Here is a 26,384-nt window from a genome sequence, read left to right as displayed (position 1 = left end):
TATTAACAATAATCATTCTTGAGGCATGTAATCAAGCCATAGACTTATGCCCTGAATCATTGGATTTTTGCAAGTGTTATAATCTTCTTTGAAATCTGTGTCCTCCTCGCACAGCTGCTTCATAAAATCCAATCCCATGATTTGTACTTAACTTTCCTACATAATCAAATTTCTCCTATTCAAAGAATCAACAATTATATTAACTTCGACACTAATATGATTCAAAAGAAAAGTGAAATTTTGAAGTTATTCGATCCATTAGACATGATTTTGGTTAGTGAAAAATTACTAGAGAGCATCATTATTCATATATAGAACAATTTATTTAGACATTAAATTGTGTCCATTTCCTTAGTGCTTGAAACACAACATAGGATTTGACGTCTTAAAAGGTATATTTCCTTATTGACTCATTCAATTCTCACTAAAATAAGCTATGGTCTTATCCTCTTGGCTTAACAAAATGTCAATCACTTCTCTAGTAGCATCACACTTCACTTGAAAAAAATTGTTGAAATGTCGAAAGACCAACATAACTTGTCTTGTTATATTTTTCTTAAATAATTGAAATCCCTTATCTACTTCAACACTCCATTGAAATGGTTGTTTTTCCTTTTTTTTATAGTATCCATAATTAGATCACTCGTATTGCTAAAACTATTGATAAACTTCCTATAAAAACTAGCCAAACCATGATAGATTTTAGCTTCAATAATATTTTTAGGGGAAGGCTAATAAAAAACTGTTCTTACCTTCTTAGGGTCCATCTTCGAACCTTCTTTTGATATGAAAGATATGAAGTAAATAACTTTTGTTTTCACAAATGAACATTTTTTCAAATTGATGAGCAATTTCTCTTATTGCAATTTTTCTAATACACACCACAAATGTCTCAACTGCTCTTCTTTGGAAAGGTTGTAAGTAAAAATGTCATCTAGATATGTAATAACAAATTTCCCTATGAATTCCTTTAAGACTTCGTTAATCAATATCATGAACGTACTAGGTAAATTTTCCAACCCAAATGGCATAACCAACCATTCATACAACCCATCATTAGATTTAAATTTTGTCTTCCACACATCTCCCTCTCTAATCATGATTTGATGATACCCACTCTTCAGATCGATCTTATAAAAATAACTACCCCCCTTTAAATAGTCTAAAAAATCGTCTAGGCGAGGTAAAGGAAACTAATACATGACTATGATTTTTTTGAATGCTCTGGAATCTATACACATGTGCTACCCACAATATTTCTTAGGACCCAACACTGTTAGAACTGGACATGGACTAAGTATTTTCGATATCAATCCTTTATCTAACAACCCTTACACTTGCGTTGTAATTTCTTCATCCTCCTGAGGGGTCATTACGTATGCAACTTTTTTTGGTAGACTGGATCCTGATATTAAGACAATATGATGACTTATACTTCTTACAATTGGTAACTCATTAGGTAAGTCATGTACTATAATGAAACTATTTTCATTCAAAATATCTTGAATCTCAAAAGGAAAATCAATCATAGTAGTAAAAGTAAGAATAACTCTATGTTTACAAACCAAGGAAAAATGTAACTCATTATCGTCCATCTACTACAAAAATTCTTTCCCACTAAGAAACAATACTTTTAAATCATTATTCACTCATGTCCCCTCTTCCTGAAATGGCAATAATGTATGGCTTATTCCATCCTTATGAAATTTGGAAATTTTCTTCTTCCCATCATGCGTAACACTCAGATCAAATGGTCTGACCATTAGAATGTGGCACACATCCATGCTCATGATATCACACATGATTTTATCATTATATCTACCTATCTTCAACTCTACCTCACACTTTTCACTCACCAACAATTGATGACCCTTTTGAAGCCATGACACCTTATAAGTTGTTAGATTCTTAATCCTCTTTATATTAAAATTTTCCACCACTTCTATGGACACCAATTTATTTGTGTTGCCACTATGAATCACCACCTTGTAACATTTCCCATAAACTTTGAAAGAATTCTAAATGAAAATCTCCTCTAATCTAGTTCAACAACTTCCTTCTATAGTTTGAACAACACTTTCATGGGAAATAGATATTTTACTCTCTTTTGTACATTTTCTGCATCTTGCACACTTGGTTCCTCTTCTTCTACTGGACACCAACAACACTTCTCTAGCCTACATATTTATTCTCTAGACATTCATATGCTATGTGTCCAATCTTTCCATAAGTGTAGTAATGAATCTCTCTTCCTCTCCCTCTTCCTTATCCTATGGAAAAGGATCTTCTACCTTTGAAATATCTCTCTTGTTGTTGTTGTGGAGTTGAGATAGTAGCACCTTCCTCCTATGTTGTATATCTTCCTCTGATTAATATTTTTCCTCTTCCTCTAGCAGTTCTTTTTCCTCTTTCAAACTACTTGCTTGCAGGCTTCTCTTTCATCTTCAATGCTAATTGATATTATTCCTCCACAATTTTTGGCAATATCACACTAATCTCATATTGAATGTCCAACCTAAAACCATTAATATATTTGGCTGTCTTCTCTATGTTTCTATATAGCCATCCTTGATGTTTACTTTGTAAAACGCTTCTATATATTCCCTCATAGTCATCAATCTCTTCCTAAGATTTTGCATTTTCCTGAATAAAGTAAGTTGATAATCCTTTGGAATAAATTTCCCTCTGCGCATTGCAACCATTCTATCCCAATTCTTCATTTTCCAAGACTAAAGAAACTACATGAAACTCTCAAAATCAAACAAAAACAATCATTTCACCTACATAAACAAGAAAAGTCAATTAATTTTTTTTATATAGAATACAAATGGCCCATAGGTGTGGACATGCTTAAGGTAAAATAAGTTGTATGTAATGATATTGAAATTGTCTTTCTTTCATAATAAAATTCATTATTTTGGGCACCTCATCTTAGCAGAAGGGATTTTAGTTCACCTGGAAAAGATGGAGGTCCTAATGGATTGGTGGGTGCTAGAAAATGTTCATGAGATTCATATATTCACGGGGATAACAAGTTAATCAAATATTCACAAAAGCATTTTTGAATGTTATGAAACCCATCACCACATTATAGCACAAGGGGTTTAGGCATAAACGGAAAATTGAATGAAGTACTAAATGCATTAAAATCAAGAGATTACTAACTAATGCATTAATCCTTTAAGTGACTGACATGGATAAGGACTTCACATTTTGCACATGTCTGAAAGTAAGGATTAGGAGTTGTGTTGATGCAAGAAGGTGGATTAATAGCTTATGCATCTAAGAAGTTGAATAAACATGAAGAGATATAGGCTACCCATGACTTGGAATTAACAACAATTATGCAAGTTTTGAAACTATGGAGACATTACCTTGTTGGAAAAATCTTTGAGATCAATATTGATCATGAGAGCTTAAGCCACCCCTTCACTCAGAGGGATTTGAATGCTAGATAGAGGCCTTGGAATGAATTAATGGGTGAGTATGATTTTGGGATTTTGTACTTTAAGGGAAAGGAGAATGTGCTAGCTAATGAGCTAAGCCAAAGACCCTGGATGTTCTCCTTGGTAACCTTAGGGGTTAACTTGAGGGAGCATGTGTTATAAAAACTCAATGAACATTGTTGGTATCAAAAGGTTACATCATCACTCAAAAGAGTGAAGAGTGTAGAACCAAATATTTAGGGCTATTCCCTTGAACTAGATCGACTACTAAAATTTCAAGGGAGAATCTACACCTTAGAGGAAGGGGGTATACAAATAACTATCAATGAAGAGTCACATAGATCACTCCACTATGCACATCCTAGCATGAAAAACATGTATGTTGCAATAAGGAAACTCTTATTGCGGGGGAAAATGAAGCATGACATGGTCGAGATTGTTTCCAAGTGTCTTGATTGTCACCACGTAAATTTTGATCATCACCACCTAACAAGACTCCTACAACTATGTGACATTCTTATTTCTAAATGGAAGGTAATTTCTTGGGATTTGATTTTGGGTTTTCCATGACACCATATTCCTTGTAGTTGATATGTTAACCAAAGGTTTTTATTTAATCGTTGTAAAAGACACTTATGATGTTATTGATGCAGCATAAGGGTTTATAAGAGAATTTATATAGCTACATGGGCTACCCACAAATGATTTGTAATATAGATTGTCGATTTAAATCTAAATTTTGAGTAACTCTATAACCAACAATGGGGAGTTAGTCGAAGTTAAGCATTTCATATCATCTACAAATATATGGGTAGACTAAAAGAGGAAATCATGTTATGGAAGACATGTTTATGGAAGACATGCTTAGAAAGGTACATATTATTTGTAGAGTTTTCCTACAATAACAATTACCACAATTCAATCTTTATGCCCCGTTATAAGGCTCTATATTGGAGTCCATGATGGAAACCATTGATATGGAAAGGTTTGTGGACAAACTAATAGTACACGTAGAATTGGTATAAGAAATGGAGGAATAGGTAAGACAAATTTGACAAATATTAAAGGAAATGTGGTATCAATCAAAGAATTTTGTCAATAAATGTAGGACAGATCAAAGTTATGAAATGGGAGACAACGTTTTTATTCATATATGGCCCAACAAGAGCACCATTAGGTTTTGGAAAGAGATGAAGTTTCCACCTTGATTTATAGGACCTTTTAGAATCAAAGAGAAAATTAGACTAGTTGTCTATCATCTTGTATTTCCATCCCAGTTTCATAAAACTCATGATGTTTTTAATGTATCTATTCTATGACATTATTTTTTTTTTATGAATCTCACAAACTTAATTGGATGGTATTGTAGGTCTCAAACATGGGAACTATAATGGTCAAGCAGTTATGCATATTGGCATATGGTTTGATAACTCAAACATCACTTGGTAGATTGGGTTAAGGTCTAGTCGGACAGGTATTGCCTAGGTTTACTACATGGGAGGATGTGGAGACAATACATCATAACTAAACCTCATTTTTTCGCCATTTTCGATGCCCATTTTGACTTAGATAACTACCTATTTCGAGGTCGTATTTATATTTTCATGTGGTTTTATTACGCCGTAAGGCGTTCCCTCTGAGAAAGACATTCCTAAAGTGTGACGTGTATAATCTTGAGCCATTGATTCTGTGTGTTAGATGATTGGGGTGTTTTCTGCCGTTGATTTAATCTGTTTTTTTCATAGAAAAATATTATTTTTTCTACCAGCTGAAAAACAAAGAGGGAAAATCTGACAATGAGCCATGAAAAGCCAAGCCACCTGGGGATGAAACTCTTGGTAGTCACTGAACCCAAACGTGTCTTTGCTTTTCTTCTTGATTTCTTCCTGCCTGAGGGCCGCGTAGCCAGCGCAGCCTTGTGCTGTTATATCACTATTTGTACTATGAAACGTACAAACGCTCTCGCTTCCGTGCAACATTGATAGTGCTGCCTCGAACTTCAAAGGAAAGGCTTCAGTTTGATAGACAGTGTAATCCTGACCCACAACAGCCAATTAGATACGAAAGTATTCAATGGGTTCCTCTTCAACTTCCTCTTTCCAGGTAAACATTTATCTGATTCTGAATTCGAATGGAGCTTCAACACACGAATCGGGTATGCAATAAAATTTTGCAAAATTATGACAGGAAGAAAGCTACGGAAGTGCAGCGGGCTGGGTGGAAGCTCGCACAGATTGCCCCCATTTGCAGGTTCTGTGTTCTGATCTTCGACATATACCCGGCCTTGACACTCCCTGCAAGAGGTAATTAGCTTATATTTCATGTCATAAATTGGTTTCTCGAAATTTGGTTATTGCCCAGTACCGACTTAGGACATTTCAATCTCTGTGCATCATATAAATTGGAAAAAAATGGGTAAAACAACTAGACCAAACGATTTTTCCTTACTGTTGCTAGAACCAGATGGATGCAGGACACAGGAATAAAAGAGCAAGGTACGACATAGAAGACGACCAGGCTGAAAGCGCTGGGTCACATGATTTTATTACTCAACTTTGTATCAATTTGGAAAGCGCAAACATACCAACGCGGGCCCCAGTTCTTCCAGAACGTCCCAGGATGATCGAAAAATCCAATCACTGCTGGAAAAAACGACATACCAGAGAAATCAGCTCAAACCCTCAATTTGACACTCAATTTGAAACCAGCAATTTGACACTCAACAACAAATCCAGAAAATTTGCATAAGCGATCGCAATGTGTTTATGAAATCCAATTCCCCGCCATCTTTGCTCATATTTGATCGAGGTAAATTCCTTGAGATATAACACTACTATAGATCTATCTAAATCTATTTAATTTAATCTGAGCTTAGAGAGATCTATATTTTGGTTATATATTAAAATTTCAATTTTAATAACTGATAAACATCTTTATATATTATATTAAATTATAAAATGACTCGATAAATTTCTAAACTTAATCGATTATAAAATATACTTCTCAACTCAATAAAAATCTAAACTTAATAAACCTCTATAAACATTTGCACATCTTATCTTGATATAGATAGTGTTCCAGTGTTAAATATCTACTAACTGATCTGATTGCAGGTTGCAGAGATTAAGGATCAAGATAGTGTGTCATGTCAAAAACAGTGCAACTCTTGTTGGTCCATTGTTTAGAATGCATGCCACTCAAGTTCATATTGATCTAGTGATACAGATAAGCAAATAAGTAATTGCAAGCATGGATATTACTGTGTTAAGTTGCCAATATAGTTATAATATTTTTAGACAGAGGGTCCATGGTCATGACTCACTGGAATTGTTTTAATGCTGCAATTTCATTTTTAGCACATAGAACTACAATTGGGTAATGTCGAATGGTTTAGTTTTTTGTTGCAGTTGATGGGTCAAAATTCACTGTTTTTTCTAGGTTTTCAAGTCAGATATTAATGAATACTGGCCAGGGAAGAGTCATCAATGAAGATTTCGGAAATGTAAGAGTTACTAAATATGCGTTGAGAAAAATGGTCTATGTGAAGCCCAATTGGTGTAGAATTTATGCCAATATTAAGCATGTACAAATCTTGTAGGTTGCATGGGCATAGATTCTCACTGATTTCAGAGATTATTCTTTTCCCTTTGGCATTATTTGCCATTCACACAGTTTGCTTTGCTTTGTTTGGTTGTGTGTTGTCCATGAAATTGTGTTTTGCAGTCAGCAAAAGTCTTGAAAGTTGTCTATCATCTGGAAAAAATATCAGAAGCAAACTGTGACAGCATTCACAGAAATAAATAGCGAACAGATCATATCTCAGACATTAACTTATCAAGAAATAAGATTCAGAACATATACAGTTTCCACAGAAATGGCAGTACTCTTCTATTACTTTGCTTCAAGGATAAGGCATTGTTTCAGAGAATATCCCTAATGAAATCCATTGAATTAATATATGAATTTAGGGTATCATGGTTCAGAACAACATAATGTTCAAATGTGAAGCCAATGAAATCATATAAGATTGCCCTGCTCCTTTCTTGCTAATTTTCCACCATTCCTTCAAATTTTTCAGTGGCATGAAAATGGTTTGGGGCCTATGGCTGATGCTCTTATGCTCTCAACTCTTTGTAATATCAATCTTTTGTATAAAGGAACAAACTGTCCCCTAGAAGGTGCTGCTATTACAGTTAGTCCTAGTCCAAGTGCCCTTTCTCTTATTTCAGAGAATATCCCTAATGAAATCCATTGAATTAATATATGAATTTAGGGTATCATGGTTCAGAACAACATAATGTTCAAATGTGAAGCCAATGAAATTATATAAGATTGCCCTGCTCCTTTCTTGCTAATTTTCCACCATTCCTTCAAATTTTTCAGTGGCATGAAAATGGTTTGGGGCCTATGGCTGATGCTCTTATGCAACTCTCAACTCTTTGTAATATCAATCTTTTGTATAAAGGAACAAACTGTCCCCTAGAAGGTGGTGCTATTACAGTTAGTCCTAGTCCAAGTGCCCTTTCTCTTACACCAGCATTTATGGCAATAGCCACTTAGTTATAGAGGCTTGTCCTGTTGATGGCTTGTCGTTTTGTATTATGATTCCATTAAGCTTGTCCATCCTTAGAGCTTCATGAGACTATCTGATTTACAAGTTGCTAAGCTTTATGACTTTCACTACATGGTGGTACATGCGTTGCAGGTTTGGCATAAGCCGGGGTTGTATTAACCCATCCAATTGTGGGAGAATCTTCATATTCTACCTCTCCATTGGAGTCCATTTCTCTTTCTGATTTTAATACAGAGTTCAACAACTGATTCGTCAAATTCTTCATGTTCTGTTCCACTGTGGAGAAGCTATCTTGGAATTCTTGTTTCTCAAATTCATATGGCTTATCAGTTTCTTATTTTTGCTCTATTCTTGCACCGTTGGGTGTTCCATGGATATTTCTAAGGATCACTGCTGAGGTTCTCAGCTTGCTGCAAATTATCCTAGACTCTGGATCACACTCGGATTTCTGAAGTGCGAGCTTATTGGTCAGATAATTCAAATTCTTGAATGCTTTGATAACCAGGGAAAAGCTAGTCTCAAGAGAAATAAAAACTCCAAACTCCAACTTCGTTGATAACTTTGAGAGTGGCTATTACAGTTAGTCCTAGTCCAAGTGCCCTTTTTCTTACACGAGCATTTATGGCAATAGCCACTTAGTTATAGAGGTTTGTCCTGTCCATGGTTTGTCATTTTGTATTATGATTCCATTAAGCTTGTCCATTGTTAGAGCTTCATGAGACTATCTGACTTGCGAGTTGCTAAGCTTTATGACTTTCACTACATGGTGGTACATGTGTTGCAGGTTTGGCATAAGCTGGGGTTGTATTAACCCATCCAATTGCGAGAGAATCTTGATATTCTAACTCTCCATTGGAGTCCATTTCTCTTTCTGAATTTAATACAGAGTTCAACAACTGATTTTCCAAATTCTCCATGTAATGTTCCACAGTGGAGAAGCTACCTTGGAATTTTGTTTCTCAAATTCATATGGCTTATCAGTTTCTTATTTTTGCTCAATTCTTGCACCGTTGGGTGTTCCATGGATATTTCTAAGGGTCACTGCTGAGGTTCTCAGCTTGCTACAAATTATCCTAGACTCAGAATCATACTTGGATTTCTGCATTCCGAGCTTATTGGTCAGATAATTCAAATTCTTGAATGCTTTGATAACAGAGAAAAGCAATAAAAACTCCAACTTCGTTGATAACTTTGAGAGTGGCTATTACAGTTAGTCCTAGTCCAAGTGCCCTTTCTCTTACACCAGCATTTATGGCAATAGCCACTTAGTTATAGAGGCTTGTCCTGTCCATGGCTTGCAATTTTGTATTATGATTCCATTAAGCTTGTCCATTCTTAGAGCTTCATGACACTATCTGACTTACAATGTGCAAATCAGAATGAGATTGCTCTAGGGCTACCATGAGAGGCTGAGAGGACCTACTGAAATGGGCGGTAACCATATAAGATTGGCCACTGTGGTCACTACCAAAGAGATAATACTAGCAATTAACAATTAAAAGGGAAATAAATAAAATGCTTTGAACTTTGTCGAAGTCCTGGGATGTTCCTGTATGTTGCAGTTTACACAATCACTATTTTGTTAGTAGGGATATTATAGTCTTTTCTGTTTCCCGATTTCTTTTAGCAGCAAATGTTTCATGCAGCAATTTTGTAGCAATCCTTGTTTTATGGTGGTAAATATAGTTTACCTTTTGGTTATGACTGTTGCTAAAAGTTCTGTTGTGGCAATTGCTTTAACATCAGGTAATACATTAACATGACACAGAAGATGAATTTTACAGATCCTGAAATATGTATCAATATGAAGTCCATTGAAGTCGTCAATTTAGTTAAAAGAACACCTCGTGAAAGTCTGCCACAATCATTGAAGTTCATATCATCTGAAGCAAGTCCAATATTTGAGAAATGTGATAGTGATATTGAGAAACCTTCTCAAGTAATCCCCAAGGTAACATCACAATATCCTTTAGAACTAAATTCTCTAGTGTAAGACAATACTGCAAATTTATTTCTGATGTTTAAAATGTTTTGAAGGTTACAGTTTCTTATCGGTTATTTACTCATTAGGCACTAGTGAGGATTCTCCTTATGATACTATCTAGATTAGCACTAACAGTAAGAACACAAACAGCCACAATGCCTCAGGTAAATGGCTCCTCAAAATCTCAGAATATATATCATGATTTCAAAAAAAATTGGGGAAATGTCACCTTGTAAGCCTTTTCCAAATTACGCATAGCATCCAAATTCAATAACAGAATAGAGATTAAACTGCATGCAAGATGATCTCAAACCAGTGATGTCGAGTGATGTACTTGGAATGACTCTCAGTAACCCTTGAAGAGCAATATCAAAAGCATGGATTTACTATCAATTGCAGGAGTCAGCTCAAACTAAACTCAAGTTGACCTCCTCCTATAGTCATGACGGTTCACTGTGGATTGAACTAATATAAATAAGCACCTCATCCGACATATACCCGGCCTTGACACTCCCTGCAAGAGGTAATTAGCTTATATTTCATGTCATAAATTGGGTTTCTCGAAATTTGGTTATTGCCCAGTACCGACTTAGGACATTTCAATCTCTGTGCATCATATAAATTGGAAAAAAATGGGTAAAACAACTAGACCAAACGATTTTTCCTTACTGTTGCTAGAACCAGATGGATGCAGGACACAGGAATAAAAGAGCAAGGTACGACATAGAAGACGACCAGGCTGAAAGCGCTGGGTCACATGATTTTATTACTCAACTTTGTATCAATTTGGAAAGCGCAAACATACCAACGCGGGCCCCAGTTCTTCCAGAACGTCCCAGGATGATCGAAAAATCCAATCACTGCTGGAAAAAACGACATACCAGAGAAATCAGCTCAAACCCTACGGTTTCCAATAAATGCAAACAGATGAATTTATTTCGTGACTTTCACGTACAGGTTTGGCTATATATACTCCATACAGCTTTCTCAAATATATGTTATTGTCCTTCCAATTAACAATTTGTATTATATGAAACTGCAGCAATTTGACACTCAACAACAAATCCAGAAAATTTGCATAAGCGATCGCAATGTGTTTATGAAATCCAATTCCCCGCCATCTTTGCTCATATTTGATCGAGGTAAATTCCTTGAGATATAACACTACTATAGATCTATCTAAATCTATTTAATTTAATCTGAGCTTAGAGAGATCTATATTTTGGTTATATATTAAAATTTCAATCTATTTAATTTAATCTGAGCTTAGAGAGATCTATATTTTGGTTATATATTAAAATTTCAATTTTAATAACTGATAAACATCTTTATATATTATATTAAATTATAAAATGACTCAATAAATTTCTAAACTTAATCGATTATAAAATATACTTCTCAACTCAATAAAAATCTAAACTTAATAAACCTCTATAAACATTTGCACATCTTATCTTGATATAGATAGTGTTCCAGTGTTAAATATCTACTAACTGATCTGATTGCAGGTTGCAGAGATTAAGGATCAAGATAGTGTGTCATGTCAAAAACAGTGCAACTCTTGTTGGTCCATTGTTTAGAATGCATGCCACTCAAGTTCATATTGATCTAGTGATAGAGATAAGCACATAAGTAATTGCAAGCATGGATATTACTGTGTTAGTTGCCAATATAGTTATAATATTTTTAGACAGAGGGTCCATGGTCATGATTGACTCGAATTGTTTTAATGCTGCAATTTCATTTTTAGCACATAGAACTACAATTGGGTAATGTCGAATGGTTTAGTTTTTTGTTGCAGTTGATGGGTCAAAATTCACTGTTTTTTCTAGGTTTTCAAGTCAGATATTAATGAATACTGGCCAGGGAAGAGTCATCAATGAAGATTTCGGAAATATAAGAGTTACCTAAATATGCGTTGAGAAAAATGGTCTATGTGAAGCCCAATTGGTGTAGAATTTATGCCAATATTAAGCATGTACAAATCTTGTAGGTTGCATGGGCATAGATTCTCACTGATTTTAGAGATTATTCTTTTCCCTTTGGCATTATTTGCCATTCACACAGTTTGCTTTGCTTTGTTTGGTTGTGTGTTGTCCATGAAATTGTGTTTTGCAGTCAGCAAAAGTCTTGAAAGTTGTCTATCAACTGGAAAAAATATCAGAAGCAAACTGTGACACCATTCACAGAAATAAATAGCGAACAGATCATATCTCCGACATTAACTTATCAAGAAATAAGATTCAGAACATATACAGTTTCCACAGAAATGGCAGTACTCTTCTATTACTTTGCTTCAAGGATAGGGCATTGTTTCAGAGAATATCCCTAATGAAATCCATTGAATTAATATATGAATTTAGGGTATCATGGTTCAGAACAACATAATGTTCAAATGTGAAGCCAATGAAATTATATAAGATTGCCCTGCTCCTTTCTTGCTAATTTTCCACCATTCCTTCAAATTTTTCAGTGGCATGTTTATTTCCCAAGTTAATGAAGCTGCCATATTACTCTGCAAATTGTTTTAGCAAATATGGATAATTTAGGCCTTATGATTTGTAAGTCAAAGTTATTTTCACATAAAAAAATCGTTGTTGATATGGCATTGGTTGTCTTCCTTCCCTTTTGTTCTAATGTCTTCTTTCTAAAATTGACAATCTTCCTTGATTGAAAGAGTTGTGGGTACATCTGATCCCTGACAATCATTCAGTTCAATATTTGATGGCCTTGAAGCTCCTAAACCCAATTTCATGTTGTTCTTGCCTGTACAATAAAAATGGTCCCATACCAGTCACTATTTCTTTGACAACGGCAGTGTAAACACAAGAAGTAGCATAGAGAAAATGACTTAAATTCAAGATATTAAAAGGAATGAATGCAAGGTTTTAGAGACAATTCAGATCGATCCAAAGAAAGATGCAGGAAAATGTAATATTTTATGTTGTTGGAAAAATGACTCTTGAGTTTTCATAGAAATTGGATCGATCAGACGCTGATGTCTAATCCTCAAGTATACCAGTTTCGTCTCTAGCTCACAATGAGACATGTGAAAATATATATTAACCTTTCGAGAGATCTTTCAATCTTTGTTGCAACCCTTATGTAACTTTAAGACTCTTGTAGATCATCTGTGTACTTGCTTGAACTCTGTACTTTTGAACAGTGACTTTTGTATGATTTTGTAGAAAGTTAAGATCCTAATGAACACTTGGATATGTTATTTTCTCTTATTGATAAAGGAAAGTGTTTGATGAAAATGGGGGTTTCATGCTAAGTCAGTCCCTCTATCTTCAGGTAGACAGAGTATTTTCTCAATAATGTGTAAAGCTTCCCTTGTTTCAAAATCAGAAGTCAACATGAAGGCATTGTCCATTCCTTTAATTTTTAAGTGGCATGTTTATTTCCCAAGTTAATGAAGCTGCCATATTACTCTGAATTTTTTTTAGCAGATATGGATAATTTAGGCCTTATGATTTGTAAGTCAAAGTTATTTTCACATAAAGAAATCGTTGTTGATATGGCACTGGTTGTCTTCCTTCCCTTTTGTTCTATTGTCTTCTCTCTCAATTTAACAGTCCTCATTGATTGAAAGAGTTGTGGGTACATATGATCCCTGACGATCATTCAGTTCAATATTTGATGGCCTTGAAGCTCCTAAACCCAATTTCATGGTGTTCTTGCCTGTACAATAAAAATGGTCCCATACCAGTCACTATTTCTTTGACAACGACAGTGTAAACACATGAAGGAGCACAGAGAAAATGTCTTAAATTCAAGATATTAAAAGGAATGAATGCAAGGTTTTAGAGACAACTCAGATCGATCCAAAGAAAGATGCAGGAAAATGTAATATTTTCAAAGGAAAATGGATCATGGCCCAAAAGGGCCTCTATATAGAGACAAGACCTATCATATATTCAATGGATAGCTGCTCTGACATGGAATACTTGTAACAGAGATGGAAACCAAATGGTTGCACCCTGCCTTGTTCCAATTTTAACATCATTCTTAGAATTCATAAGAAGTTGTGCACAAAACAGCACAACAATTATTTGATAGAATGCCTGAAAGAGATGTGGTGTCATGGACTAATCTTGTAAAGGGATATGGTCAAATTGAGTTGGAAAAGGTTATAAGATATTTTACAATCTTAAGCCCAATGCATGCCTTCTCATTTAACAATCACATTGTCTAAGATAAATCAGTTTGTCAGATAAATTTTGTATCTTTTGGGTGAATTATGTTAGGGCAGGTAGAATCTGCCATGCATAGCTTCTCTTGAAATCTTCTACACACAACCTTAAATAACTATGCTCTTCTGACATTGTTTTTGTGAATATCCTAGCAAAGGAACATTTGCACATCTTATCTTGATATAGATAGAATTCCACTGTTAAATATCTACTAATTGATCTTATTGCAGGTTGCAGAGATTAAGGACCAAGATATAGTTTGTTGTGTCAAAAACAATGCAACTCTTGTTGGTCCATTGTTTAGAATGCATGCCACTCAAGTTCATATTGATCTTTCGACACTGAGTGATACAGATAAGCACGTAAGTAATTGCAGGCATGTATATTACTGTGTTAGTTTCCAATATAGCTATAATTATTTTAGACAGAGGGTCCATGGTCATGACTGACTGGAATTGTTTTAATGCTGCAATTTCATTTTTAGCACATAGAACTGCAATTGGGTAATGTCAAGTGGTTTAGTTTTTTATTGCAGTTGATGGGTCAAAATTCACTGTTTTTTTCTAGGTTTTCAAGTCAAATATTAATGAATACTGGCCAGGGAAGAGTCATCAATAAAGATTTCGGAAATGTAAGAGTTACCTAAATATGGGTTGAGAAAAATGGTCTATGTGAAGCCCAATTGGTGTAGAATTTATGCCAATATTAAGCACGTACAAATCTTGTAGGTTGCATGGGCATAGATTTTCACTGATTTCAGAGATTATTCTTTTCCCTTTGGCATTATTTGCCATTCACACAGTTTGCTTTGCTTTGTTTGGTTGTGTGTTGTTCATGAAATTGTGTTTTATTGTCAGCAAAAGTCTTGAAAGTTGTCTACCAACTAGAAAAAATATCAGAAGCAAACTGTGACAGCATTCACAGAAATAAATAGCCATCAGATCATTTATCCGTCATCAACTTATCAAGAAAGAAGGTTCAGAACATATAAGTTTCCACAGAAATGGCAGTACTCTTCTATTACTTTGCTTCAAGGATAGGGCATTGTTTAATGAAATCCATTGAATTAATATATGAATTTAGGGTATCATGGTTCAGAACAACATAATGTTCAAATGTGAAGCCAATGAAATTATATAAGATTACCCTGCTCCTTTCTTACTAATTTTCTCTTTATAAACTAGCCATTTGGAACTTTGATGTTACACATTCAAATTCTAGTATCATCCGCTTGTTTAATTCTCACCTTGGGGCATCTGCAATATTTGACGACATAATGCCTTTAGAAGCACATAGTTTGTTTGACTACCTGTGCACTAGTTAGTTTGTCTATGCTCATTATGGTAAATTCGATCTTACACCTTGAACAGGATTTACTTGTAGTTTACTGAATCCAATGACTGATTTTTTGGGTATCCGACACTTGATTAATTCTCACCTCGGGCAATCTTTGACAACATAATGCCCTCTAGAAGCTTATAGAATCCAATTTTTAACATATTTTCACTCTTTTTATCACTAGGAGTGCTTAATTCAAACAATGGTGAGACCATTTGGATGTTAGAAACCTAATGCTAATTTTCTATTTGTCCCTAACCTAATGAATATTAATATTGGTGATAGCATATCTTTAAAATGAACATATTGAGTTAATTTCCCTTATATAAAGGTCTTCCTTATTTATTCATAATCTTTGAATTTCAATTACATCATTGTTCACATCCTTTGTCAAATGTTCATCAAGCAATGTCAAAAGACAGTATTGGCATCCATCAAGGACCTTAGGATAAACCTTATAAACTGAAAGCATACAGTCTGTAACTAACATGAAATCAAAGTGTCAAATAAATTAATTTGTGCATTTGCTAATTGTGGTAACCCTCGCTCTTCAAATATTAGATAGTTCAAGCTTTGATCTCATGAAATAAATGCACTAGTCTATTTTTGTGCTAAAGTTTATTGTGCATCATGTGATTTGATTATGACAAGGTTTGTAATTTGATTTATTTCTGTTGTTTGTACTTTGAAGGTTATTGCATCTTGGGGAGTTCGCAACAACATTGACTTTCTTTCTTTGTCTTATACACGACATGCTGAAGACATTATACAAGTAAGAAATATGACATAAAATCTACATTCTTGCTCATGTTCTGAGCTTGTGATGTTACTTCTAGCAACTATGATGGATCTCACATAAAATTTTCTGTCAAGCTGTTTTTCTAGAAACAAGTTATAGCAACACCGTCCATGCTTTTCAACGGATTGTGCGCCAAGAGGGCATCCATGCCCTCTTCAGAGGAGTAACAACTAATATTATGTTAAGAGTAGTAAGGGCTGGAGTTCTTGCACTATATGATCATCTTCAGTGACTAGTTCTGAGTAAGTCGAACAAGTCAATATTGATATGTAGCGGATGCATGGACAGTGTTTGACAAAATGCCTGAACGGGATGTGGTGTCATGGAATACTATGATTGTTGGATATACTAAAAATGGGTATTGTCAAGAGGCATTAAGGCTTTATGGCTGGATGCAATGGACAACTATAGAGGCGGATCATGTTATCTTTTCCAGTGTACTTGGGGTGTGTGCTGGCCTGGAAGCTCCGCAGCAAGGAAACGAGGTGCATGGCCATGTAATTAGAAATGGGTTTGACCTAGAGGACCCCATAGGGAATGCTCTTCTTACTATGTTATGATTGTCCTAGATTCCACGCATGTTTATCATTCCCTACATTAGTGTTCCTTGGCCTTGATTTATAGTATATTGGAAAAGGTTATGAGATATTTTACAATCTTAAGCCCAATGCATGCCTTCTCATGTAACAATCACATTGTCCAAGATAATTCAGTTTGTCAGATAAATTTTGTATCTTTTGGGTGAATTATGTTAGGGCAGTTAGAACCTGCCATGCATATTTTCTCTTGAAATCTTCTACACGTAACCTTAAATAATTATGCTCGAAATACCATCTATATCAATGAAATATGATCACATGACGTGTCACCATTGGCATACCACCCAACAACACTGCATTATGCAAATTTCTAGCAATACTATACTCAATGTAACCCCTATTCGACATTTTTTGTAAAATTATGGCCGATATGAAGAAATGAATCAGGTAGAAATTCGATCTGTCTTATGAAAATGTCACTAACTATCCATGTATGTTTTTGCTATGTATGCACCCTAGATTACACCGATGCTATGTATGCACCCTAGATTAGACATCAAATATTTTACTAATCCCCTCTGCTTTTGCATTTTTCCATTTTTCTATCTCAAACATATGCTTGTCACAAAAGGCAAGTAATTGCTTATGTTTGCAGTCACACTATTTTTTATGAGACGATTTGCAATTAGCATTACAATAATCAGTGCAAGAACAGAGTCCATTCAAGAAACAATGGAAACAATTTGCATCTCTCACAACAATTCCCTTCCTGGTGATCATCAGAATGAGCTTTGTGGCATTGTGGCAACGCCCTCAAACGCGAAGGTTCTTGGTAATATGCATAGATGATCTAGCCATTTGTTGATGATAAAAAATAAACACCCGTAAAGAAACAAAATTGCATAAAAATTTGACTTCTTTCTTCTATGTTGTTGTTTCTTATGTCATTTGCATAAAATTGTGACTTCTTTCTTCTATGCTGTTGTTTTTTATATCATTTCCTTACGGCGTTTCCTTTGCAACATGTGGTGCAAATGCTAGTATATGAACACTATGAAATATTGATGAATTTAAGTTGGACATATGTAACTACTTATATAAATCACAATGGATTATTTTTTGTTCATTAAAGGATCAAATGTATGAATTATCATATGTATGATTTATTTGATGTATGGTTTATCTAGTTAGGATTTATCTAGTGTAGGACCTATCAGAGTTATGATTTATTTGATTTATTATTTTCTTCTAACATGATGATGTCAATTGAAAAAAATTGGGTATTTGGGTACTAGACTTGAGAACATTATGATAACGATCACTTTTTTATATGTATTTCTTTATTATGTGTATGCTTGGATGAAAACTAACCTATATATTGGAACAAGCTATTTGATAATCAAGATACATGCTAGTGATTAAGGGATATCTAGACATGCGGTAAGGTGTAGATATCAGGTGATGTGACTACCCGACTAGATTATTTGAACGACAAGCATCCAACCATCACCATAGTGTAGTCCATTTTAGGGTGTTATTACACTAATTATTTGAGGAGGGTTCGAGTAATTTTCTGCCATGTAACCTCCAAGTTTAGAATTGTGGGAGGACGATGATGGAAATTCTCCCCTAGACGTATGATGATGATTTCCAGTTTCCTATTAGGTAAGTTATGTCAATATAGATGACATTTATGGCATCTTAATTCTATCAGTGGCTAGATCAATATAAGAAATTCCCTAGTATATTGCAATAAATGATGGATAAGATGGGAGTAGAAGTAGGTTAGGGATGATAGAAGGATATAGTTTAATTTTGAGACTTTAAATGGGGAGTGATATCCTATCTTGACTTACTAAATTTGAAATTGACAACTACATATTTCTCCCTATTTTGTCATGCCTTAAATGCCATACTTCTTCTTTACTGCTTGTATACTCTTGACACTAACTTCAGGATGAGTTTTTCATAAGAAGGACTCTATGTAATGCCCCTACCCAATCCTATTATCTAACATTGTTTTAATAACCTATCAACTAAATTATTTTTCTATGTTCTTGATTTTAATAAGTGCTATATGTATACATATGAGGTGAGTGTATGCTAGCTACATACCCACACCTCACATGAATGTAATAGTATCTTTTAGCCTATTATGCTTGACAATTAATTACCAATAAAGCTTGATTAGTGAATAAACTATGAGTAACATTTATTTGTTGAAAATAACAACAAGAAATGATAAAAATAGAATCCATAAATTCCACCGTAATTTTTACTTGAATTGAACTGAGAATTAAAATCAAATTTTATTCTCATAGCAACTTGTAATAGTTAACTAGAGTGAGTTGACTTAGTTAACTCAGGAATTTTGAGTTGGAAGTCTTTTTGAATTTATGTATATGTTCTTCCTATATTATAGGGGTCTAGGATGAGTTAAGTATGATATGTAATTAGTTAGCTCGATTTACTGAGTTAAGTCCCGTTAAATTAGTTCCAAACTATTTGAGAAACTAATAGTGAGTTAACAGTCAGTTGATGCATTAGTTCACTCAACTAGTGCTACTCCAGTTAACTGAAGATTCCCTCATCAGAAACTCGTGCATGTCGATTTTGAGAAAGACCCAGTTGAGACTAGAGTGCAGGGATAGTGTATTATTTGTTGTATAATTTTTTGAGTTGTGTTGATAGTGAATGAAATCAGCAACTGATCCTTGAAGGAATTGCATAGTTTTGGATCAGGAATTTCTCTTTAAATATGGGCTAATTCTCTTAGGAATAGTGCAAAGAATTAGAGGCTTGATGGCTTGGAAATTTGGCTAAATATTGACCAAAGGAAGTCATCAACCAGAGGATAGGAAATACTTGTGCAAGTTAAGCTCAAGGTTGGGCAGAGCATATCATATTTATCCAAATTCTTTGACCAAGGGCACAAAGAAATAGGAGGCTTGGAGAGTAGAGAAGAAGCCTGGATTTGGCTTGACCTTGCTTGTGAGCTGGAGATTGATTTTATTGAGTGTTGGGATTGTTCTTGTGAGAAAAAGCATTATAATCTCATCTTGAATTTTTTATTAATGCAATATAGATAATGGGGTTTTGAGCTGTGGCCTTCCCCAGATATTTATTGTGTTATGTGTCATTAACGCTATTCCTCTTGTTGATTACTGTTTTGCTCGATCTTTATGTGCTTCCGTTGTGAAGAGTAGAAGTAGATTATTGTCTCTTTCTTTAGTACATTGCATAAGCTTGTGGATCTATAGGAAATTAACTTGGAAATTTGGCTAAGTGTTGGCCAAAGGAAGTCATCAAGCAGAGGATATGAAATAGTTTTGCAGGTTAATCTCAATATTGAGCAAAGCATATTTTCTTTATCCAAATTCTTTGACTAAGGGTGCAAGGAAATAAGAGGCTTAGAGAGAAGAGAAGAAGCCTAGATTTGTCTTGAGCTTGCTTATGAGCTGGAGATTGATTTTACTAAGTGCTGGGATTTTTTTTGTGAGAACAATAATTGTAATCTCATCTTGTATTCCTAATTAATGCAATATAGATAGTCTTGTTTTGATATGTGGCTTTCCCCGGATATTTATTGTGTTATGTGCCATTGATGTTCTTCCTCTTGTCGATTATTTTTTTGCTTGAGCTTTATGTGCTCCCACTATAAAGAGTAGAATTAGATTCTTGTCTCTTGTTTTAGTAGATTACGTGAGCTTGTGAATCATAGGATAATTCTACATGGTACCAGAGCTATATTTGTAGAAATAGTCTACATGGTTTTATACATGGTATCAGAGCTGAGAACAATATACTAGAGGAGATTTCAAAGTTTTGAGTTTTGGCCCATGAGTTTGCAGAGCATATATGAAAATTTCTGTGAAAATTTTTTAGAAACAAAATAGTATATTTGGATTATTTGCGAAAAAATACCAAAATTTAAAAAAAAATCGGCCAAATCAGAGTTTGGATGAGGGAGATATCATTGACTTAAAATCAACTCTTTTTCCAAAAAAAAATGTGATGGTGGGATAAATGAAACAAATTGGTGTGTTAGGTAAGAAACTAGATGCACTTGAGGTACAAAATGCATGTAAAGCCTTAAGGAGCAAGGAAAATGTTAGAGACTTGGTAGTTGAGAGGGAGAGTAAATTACCTCTCAACATGCAGCCCTAGAAGAAGTAGTCTTAGACAATTGTGGAGCAGCCACAATTGGAGAAGCTGAGAGGAGACCGAGTGGAGGCATCCAGTCATGCAGAGACCTTCAGTAGTGGGGAATTTTGAGCCATGTGGGTAGAGGGATCACATGCAGACACACCTCTAGGTGTGAGGTGGGGTGATTTGAAGTGACAGTCCCAAGAGGGATGAAATTGGGCAGGGTCCATTGAGTGGTTTTATCTTATGGATCATACATTGCTACTGGAGCCCAAAGTACATAGTAGCGAGAGGAATCAGTGGGATTGATGTAGTCGGAGATCAAAGTAACAGAGGCTAGAGCAGTTAGATACTGAAGAAGCATAGAGAGGGTTGATAATAGTGCATAAAGGCAGAGTCAATAGAAGCATAGAGTTTTTAGTCGACAGAGGCAATAGTAGTCAAAGACTTTGATGAAAGAGGCATCATTCTCATTAAGGTTGGATGCTTTTTGTTTCTAGAGTTGCTGAAGCAACAACACTAGAGAGAAGTGTTGCATGTAGAACATTCTGAAGGATCAGGATTAGGATCGAGTTGAATTCCTTTCTTGTTGAGAGGGAGTGTTGAAAATAGCAATAAGAAAGGATAAAAATAGAATCCAGAAATTCTAGTTTAATTTGTCCTTGAATTAAACTGAGAATTAAAATCGATTTTTATTCTCATAGCAACTTGTAATAGTTAAATAGAGTGAGTTGACTTAGTTGCCTTAGGAATTTCAAGTTGGAAGTCTTTCTGAAGTCATGTATATGTTCTCCCTATATTATAGGGGTCCAGGATGATTTAAGTATGAGTTGTAATTAGTTAACTCAGTTTACTGAGTTAAGTCTAGTTAAATTAGTTCCAAACTGTTTGAGAAACTAATAGTGAGTTAATAGTCAATTGATGCATTAGTGCACTCAACTAGTGCTACTCTAGTTAACTAAATATTCCCTCATCGAAATCTCATGGATGTTGATTCTGAGAAAGACCTAGTTGAGACTAGAGTGTAGGGAAAATGTACTATTTGTTGTATAATTTTCTCCTTGAAGGGATTGTGCAGTTTTGGATGAGGAATTTCCCTTTAAATACATTAATTCTCTTAGGAATAATGCAAATAATTAGAAGATTGATGTCTTGGAAATTTGGCTAAGTATTGGCCAAAGGAAGTCATCAAGCCGAGGATAGTAGATACTTGTGTAGGTTAAGCTCATGGTTGAGAAGAGAATAATGTATTTATCCAAATTCTTTGACCAAGGGCACAAGGAAATAGGAGGCTTGGAGAGTAGAGAAGAAGCCTGGATTTGGCTTGACCTTGCTTGTGAGTTAGAGATTGAATTTACTGAGTGTTGGGATTGTTCTTGTGAGAACAAGCATTGTAATATCATCTTGGATTTTAGATTAATTCAATATAGATAGTGGGGTTTTGAGCTGCAGCTTTCCAAATATATGTATTGTGTTATGCGCCATTGATGTTATTCCTCTTGTTGATTATTATTTTGCTTGATATTTTATGTGCTTTTGTTGTAAAGAGTAGAAGTATATTCTTGTCTCTTATTTTAGTAGATTACATGAGCTTGTGAATCTACAAGATAATTCTACATTATCATGATTTATTATCAAACTTATGGTTAGCCCTAAGCTTTCTTAATAGTTAAGCTTGATTAGTGCTTACTTGATCCTTAATCTTGACTTGTAATTAACAAAATATATTGAAAAATGATTATTTAATGTTTAATTGATTGGATTCCTATGAATCCATAAGATTGAATAACATTATTAAATATTAATATTTTATTATTATTTTACTATTATTATTTCTGAGGCCTAGCAAGGTTGTTCCCAAAAATTAATTCAAGGATAAGGGACAATGGGAGGGGTTGGATGGAAGACATGGTAGGGGAGTTGTGGAATAAATGAGGCAGGTGGAAATTATTATGGGGGGTTGACATTCAGTTAGAGGGGAGGCATAAGTGTGAGTGAGGTGGGGAGTTAAAGGGGAGTGATTTTTTTGGTTTTGGGAGAGGCACAAAACAGGGAGAGAGCGAGAACTGAGAGAGGGAGAACTTGGACGGATGGTGGAGTTGTATTTTAGAAGGTGTTGTATCAGTTTGAATCACGATACATTTGTGGTTGGACATGGAATTGGGTGACTAGGGAAACAATGGAGGTTATATGGGCTAGAAAATGCTTTACTTTCACAAGATGACAAAGTCGTGGGAAGAGTTAGACAAAGCACAGATTCGAATGTTGATCTGGAACTATGAGAAACTCCCTCCTCTCATCACCAACATTCAGGGTTCCTATGCATGGTTGTACAGGAGTCTTAATGTCATAGTGAGGACACACAGGATCCCTTCCATCACAACCCTCACTCAAGCCATGAGGAAGAGTCAATTCATGCTGAGGTCAATGGGTACATAGAGTATTTGATGCATGAAGCCACCAGTGATGACTTGCAGTTGAGCATAGAGAACATGAATAAGTACATTAGTGGTCCAGTCACACTCAAGACAATGTTGTGCATGCTTTAGGATGAGGAGGACAGGGATTTCAAAACCATATACCTGGAATCCATGGAGGCGAGAGTCCCTTTTGATAAAGACATCGCCAAATATTATGGGGACACAGTAGCGCATTACAAAAATTGGTATCAGTTCGTCACTGAAGAGCACCACAAGGAGGTTACCAAGTAGGTCTTCCCCAAGACCCCGAGTGATGTTGTTTGTCTTGTTAGGCTGACTCAAACCTATTTTGTCCCACATGGGTATATGTGGAAATTGTATTACTGTAAATATGTTATAAGTGAAATTCCAAGTGTCACTAGTGGAATGTGAACAATCACTATGTAATGTGAATAGTCATGAGGGTAGTCCAAGAGTCAAAGGCGACTGTGAAAGGTCACCCCACCCTTTGCCATATATAGAACCTCAAAAGTAATAATACAAGATTTTGGGAGCCAAGCTTTGGCTAGGCATTTCTTAGAGAAGGCTTGGAGAATATTATGATGAGCCTTGGCTTCTCCACAGTGTAGAGTGAGTACATCTCTTTGGAGGAGAAGGCGATGTTGACTGTAATTTTCCACTATTGGGGCTAGTGGTTGTAAATGGTGTATGTATGGATGTAACTTACACTTAATAATATGACTAAGTGAACACCTTTTCACGCATATGTTTCTATTGTAGATCGACTATTTTGGTTGCTTTAGCAATGTATGTTATTTCACTTACGCATTTTGTATGAAATATTTTGTATATGATTGTAAAAATCTTGTCGAAGATGTGTTGTTGTATTAACCAGTCACTTTGGATTGTTGACTATTCCACTTCCAGCCTGTGATGTAATTTAGCTTGTGGGTTCCTTTCAAGATGTGTACTATTACATGCTTCTAAGGGACACACTTCATTTTCCCCTCAGTGTGTTAGAATCCCCATGCATCACACTTGAATCGCTACAAGTTTACACACTTGCTTCCAACAAAGTTATCATACTTACCTCTGCACGCTATCATAGTCAAGGCACTACTTTACTACTAGGACTCCTACTGTAAACGATATGAGGTCTAGTTGGGACTTCTTACTAGGGAGATTCCCTGACATGTTGGCGGGTCCAACACCATTAATAGGTAAATAAAAAAGGATAGAAATATGGTACCTTCATTGGAATCAAAGTCATATGAAGTGGCAGTTAGAAATAAATGCTTCATATAGTTGTCATTTCAATGCCATAGAAAAGGAACAAAAGACAAAAAAACATTTCATGTGGATTCTTGGAAGGCGAATGACTAAAACAAAGGATTGTGGTGTTAACAACACATATGCTAATTTGGAAGCTAAGGTTGTGGAAATCCAATCAATAATATCTAAAGATTCAAGTTCACATTCTTCAATGAAAAATAAATCTAGCGAAACTTCTCACTTGAGTTCTAAAGTGGGCAATTCAGTACTATTATACTGAATTCCTTTTCCTAAAAGTTTTGTTCGTGGCACTTGTTATTATCTTCTGAAATTTCCTAGATGTCACTATGGGAAAAAAATGTTGTGGTGCATGAAAGAAATATAAATCAAATGGAAGAAAATATTATCAAATGGAAGCGTTTTTTAAACTTCAAGGAGAAAATGCTTGCTCTTAAATTTAGAATTCTTAGGGAATGGTGGGAAGAAGAGAAACTTATCTTATTTGCTAAGAAAGGCCATGGAAAGCACCATCAAATTGATGGTTTTTTTTCTAATTTGTATATGCCAACTTTGGTCAAAGTTTTCATTGATGTCAATATGGAATTGTTGAATATGCCCCAAAACCTAATGACTTGACTAAACCCTAATCCATTGATGAGCATTGATTTGTTCCAAATGCAATAAGAGCATTGATTGGATTGCAAACCCTATGCATGGCTAGACCCTAACTCTAAGCATTGATTGAAAACCGTAGCCCTAAAGTACATTAAAATATGAAAACCAAGCTTGCAAGAAGGTTGGAGACCTTAAATTTGGAAAACCCTAAAATCTATTTAAAGCCCTAGCTGAAGTAAGCCCTAAATACCTTATTTTTCCCTGGCCTTTTGTCTTATTCTTGAATAAGGAAACCCTAGCCTATGTTTCTTCCCTAAACATACCCTAAGAAAGCCCTTGGGTATTAATGTATTATTGATGATACCCTAATATAGGCCTAATATGCAAGTTTCCCTAGACAAGAATTGAAATACTATTTTCATAAATTACAAGACTTAAATCCCTAAACTCAAAAGCTCCTAGATACTCATGAAGAAAATATGTTTTCCACCATTATGAGACATTATATTAAAAAAGTATTTATACCATATTAGAGAGGGAATCAATCCATTTCCAACAAGTATCCATATTCCTTCTAAATCTTTTCCATTTAAGAGATATTAACTTTTAATTATGACTATCCCATACCTCAAGATTAGTCACATTAAAAAAAAATTGTTGTAGGGATATTATCTCGTTAAAGCCTTATATATTAGCTTAAAGAGGGGATCAAGAACTTTCCATTAAGCACTTAATTTCCCCCCAACTCTCAATAAATTCAAAGAAATTAATTTTTGAAATTTACATGTTGAAATAAAATGTCTACTAGCCGACTTATGTAGGCTCACACACCTTTTCAACCGACATGTCTCTTCAGTAGACTAAAACAACTATAAATATGAGGACAAGTTCTCCCATTTATGAGAAAGAAAATTCATCCATATGATCTTTAATCCACAGAGAAAACAGATTAAGTGACTGAGCCAAGGAAGAAGAAAGGAAAGGATGAATTTGGAAAGGGATTATCCCCTTATTTAGAGCATGGATTCCTTAAGAGAAATCAGCAAGTCTAAGGCA

General features: G+C 35.0%; 1 protein-coding gene and 1 long non-coding RNA gene across 2 annotated transcripts; both read left to right on the top strand.

Moving 5' to 3' along the window:
* The first annotated feature begins 5,346 nt into the window (after nt 1-5,346).
* LOC149249046 (uncharacterized) lies at nt 5,347-5,678 on the top strand. Its single transcript, XR_016265806.1, has 2 exons — nt 5,347-5,549; nt 5,634-5,678. It is a non-coding gene; the product is annotated as an uncharacterized LOC149249046 (long non-coding RNA).
* A 4,588-nt stretch (nt 5,679-10,266) lies between these two features.
* On the top strand, nt 10,267-16,503 carry LOC149249045 (uncharacterized). The gene is made up of 7 exons (XM_089451814.1): nt 10,267-10,526; nt 10,688-10,960; nt 11,046-11,145; nt 14,254-14,258; nt 14,430-14,561; nt 16,229-16,309; nt 16,423-16,503. The coding sequence occupies exons 2-7, from the start codon at nt 10,688-10,690 to the stop codon at nt 16,501-16,503; spliced, it is 672 nt and encodes a 223-aa protein (XP_089307940.1). The 5' UTR covers nt 10,267-10,526.
* Nucleotides 16,504-26,384: the final 9,881 nt, after the last annotated feature.

This window comes from Pinus tabuliformis, chromosome 7, assembly GCF_031772625.1.
Source record: "Pinus tabuliformis cultivar Carrire ecotype Pingquan chromosome 7, CPIR1, whole genome shotgun sequence".
Taxonomy (NCBI): domain Eukaryota; kingdom Viridiplantae; phylum Streptophyta; class Pinopsida; order Pinales; family Pinaceae; genus Pinus; species Pinus tabuliformis.
This window is presented reverse-complemented; position numbering and strand designations above follow the sequence as displayed.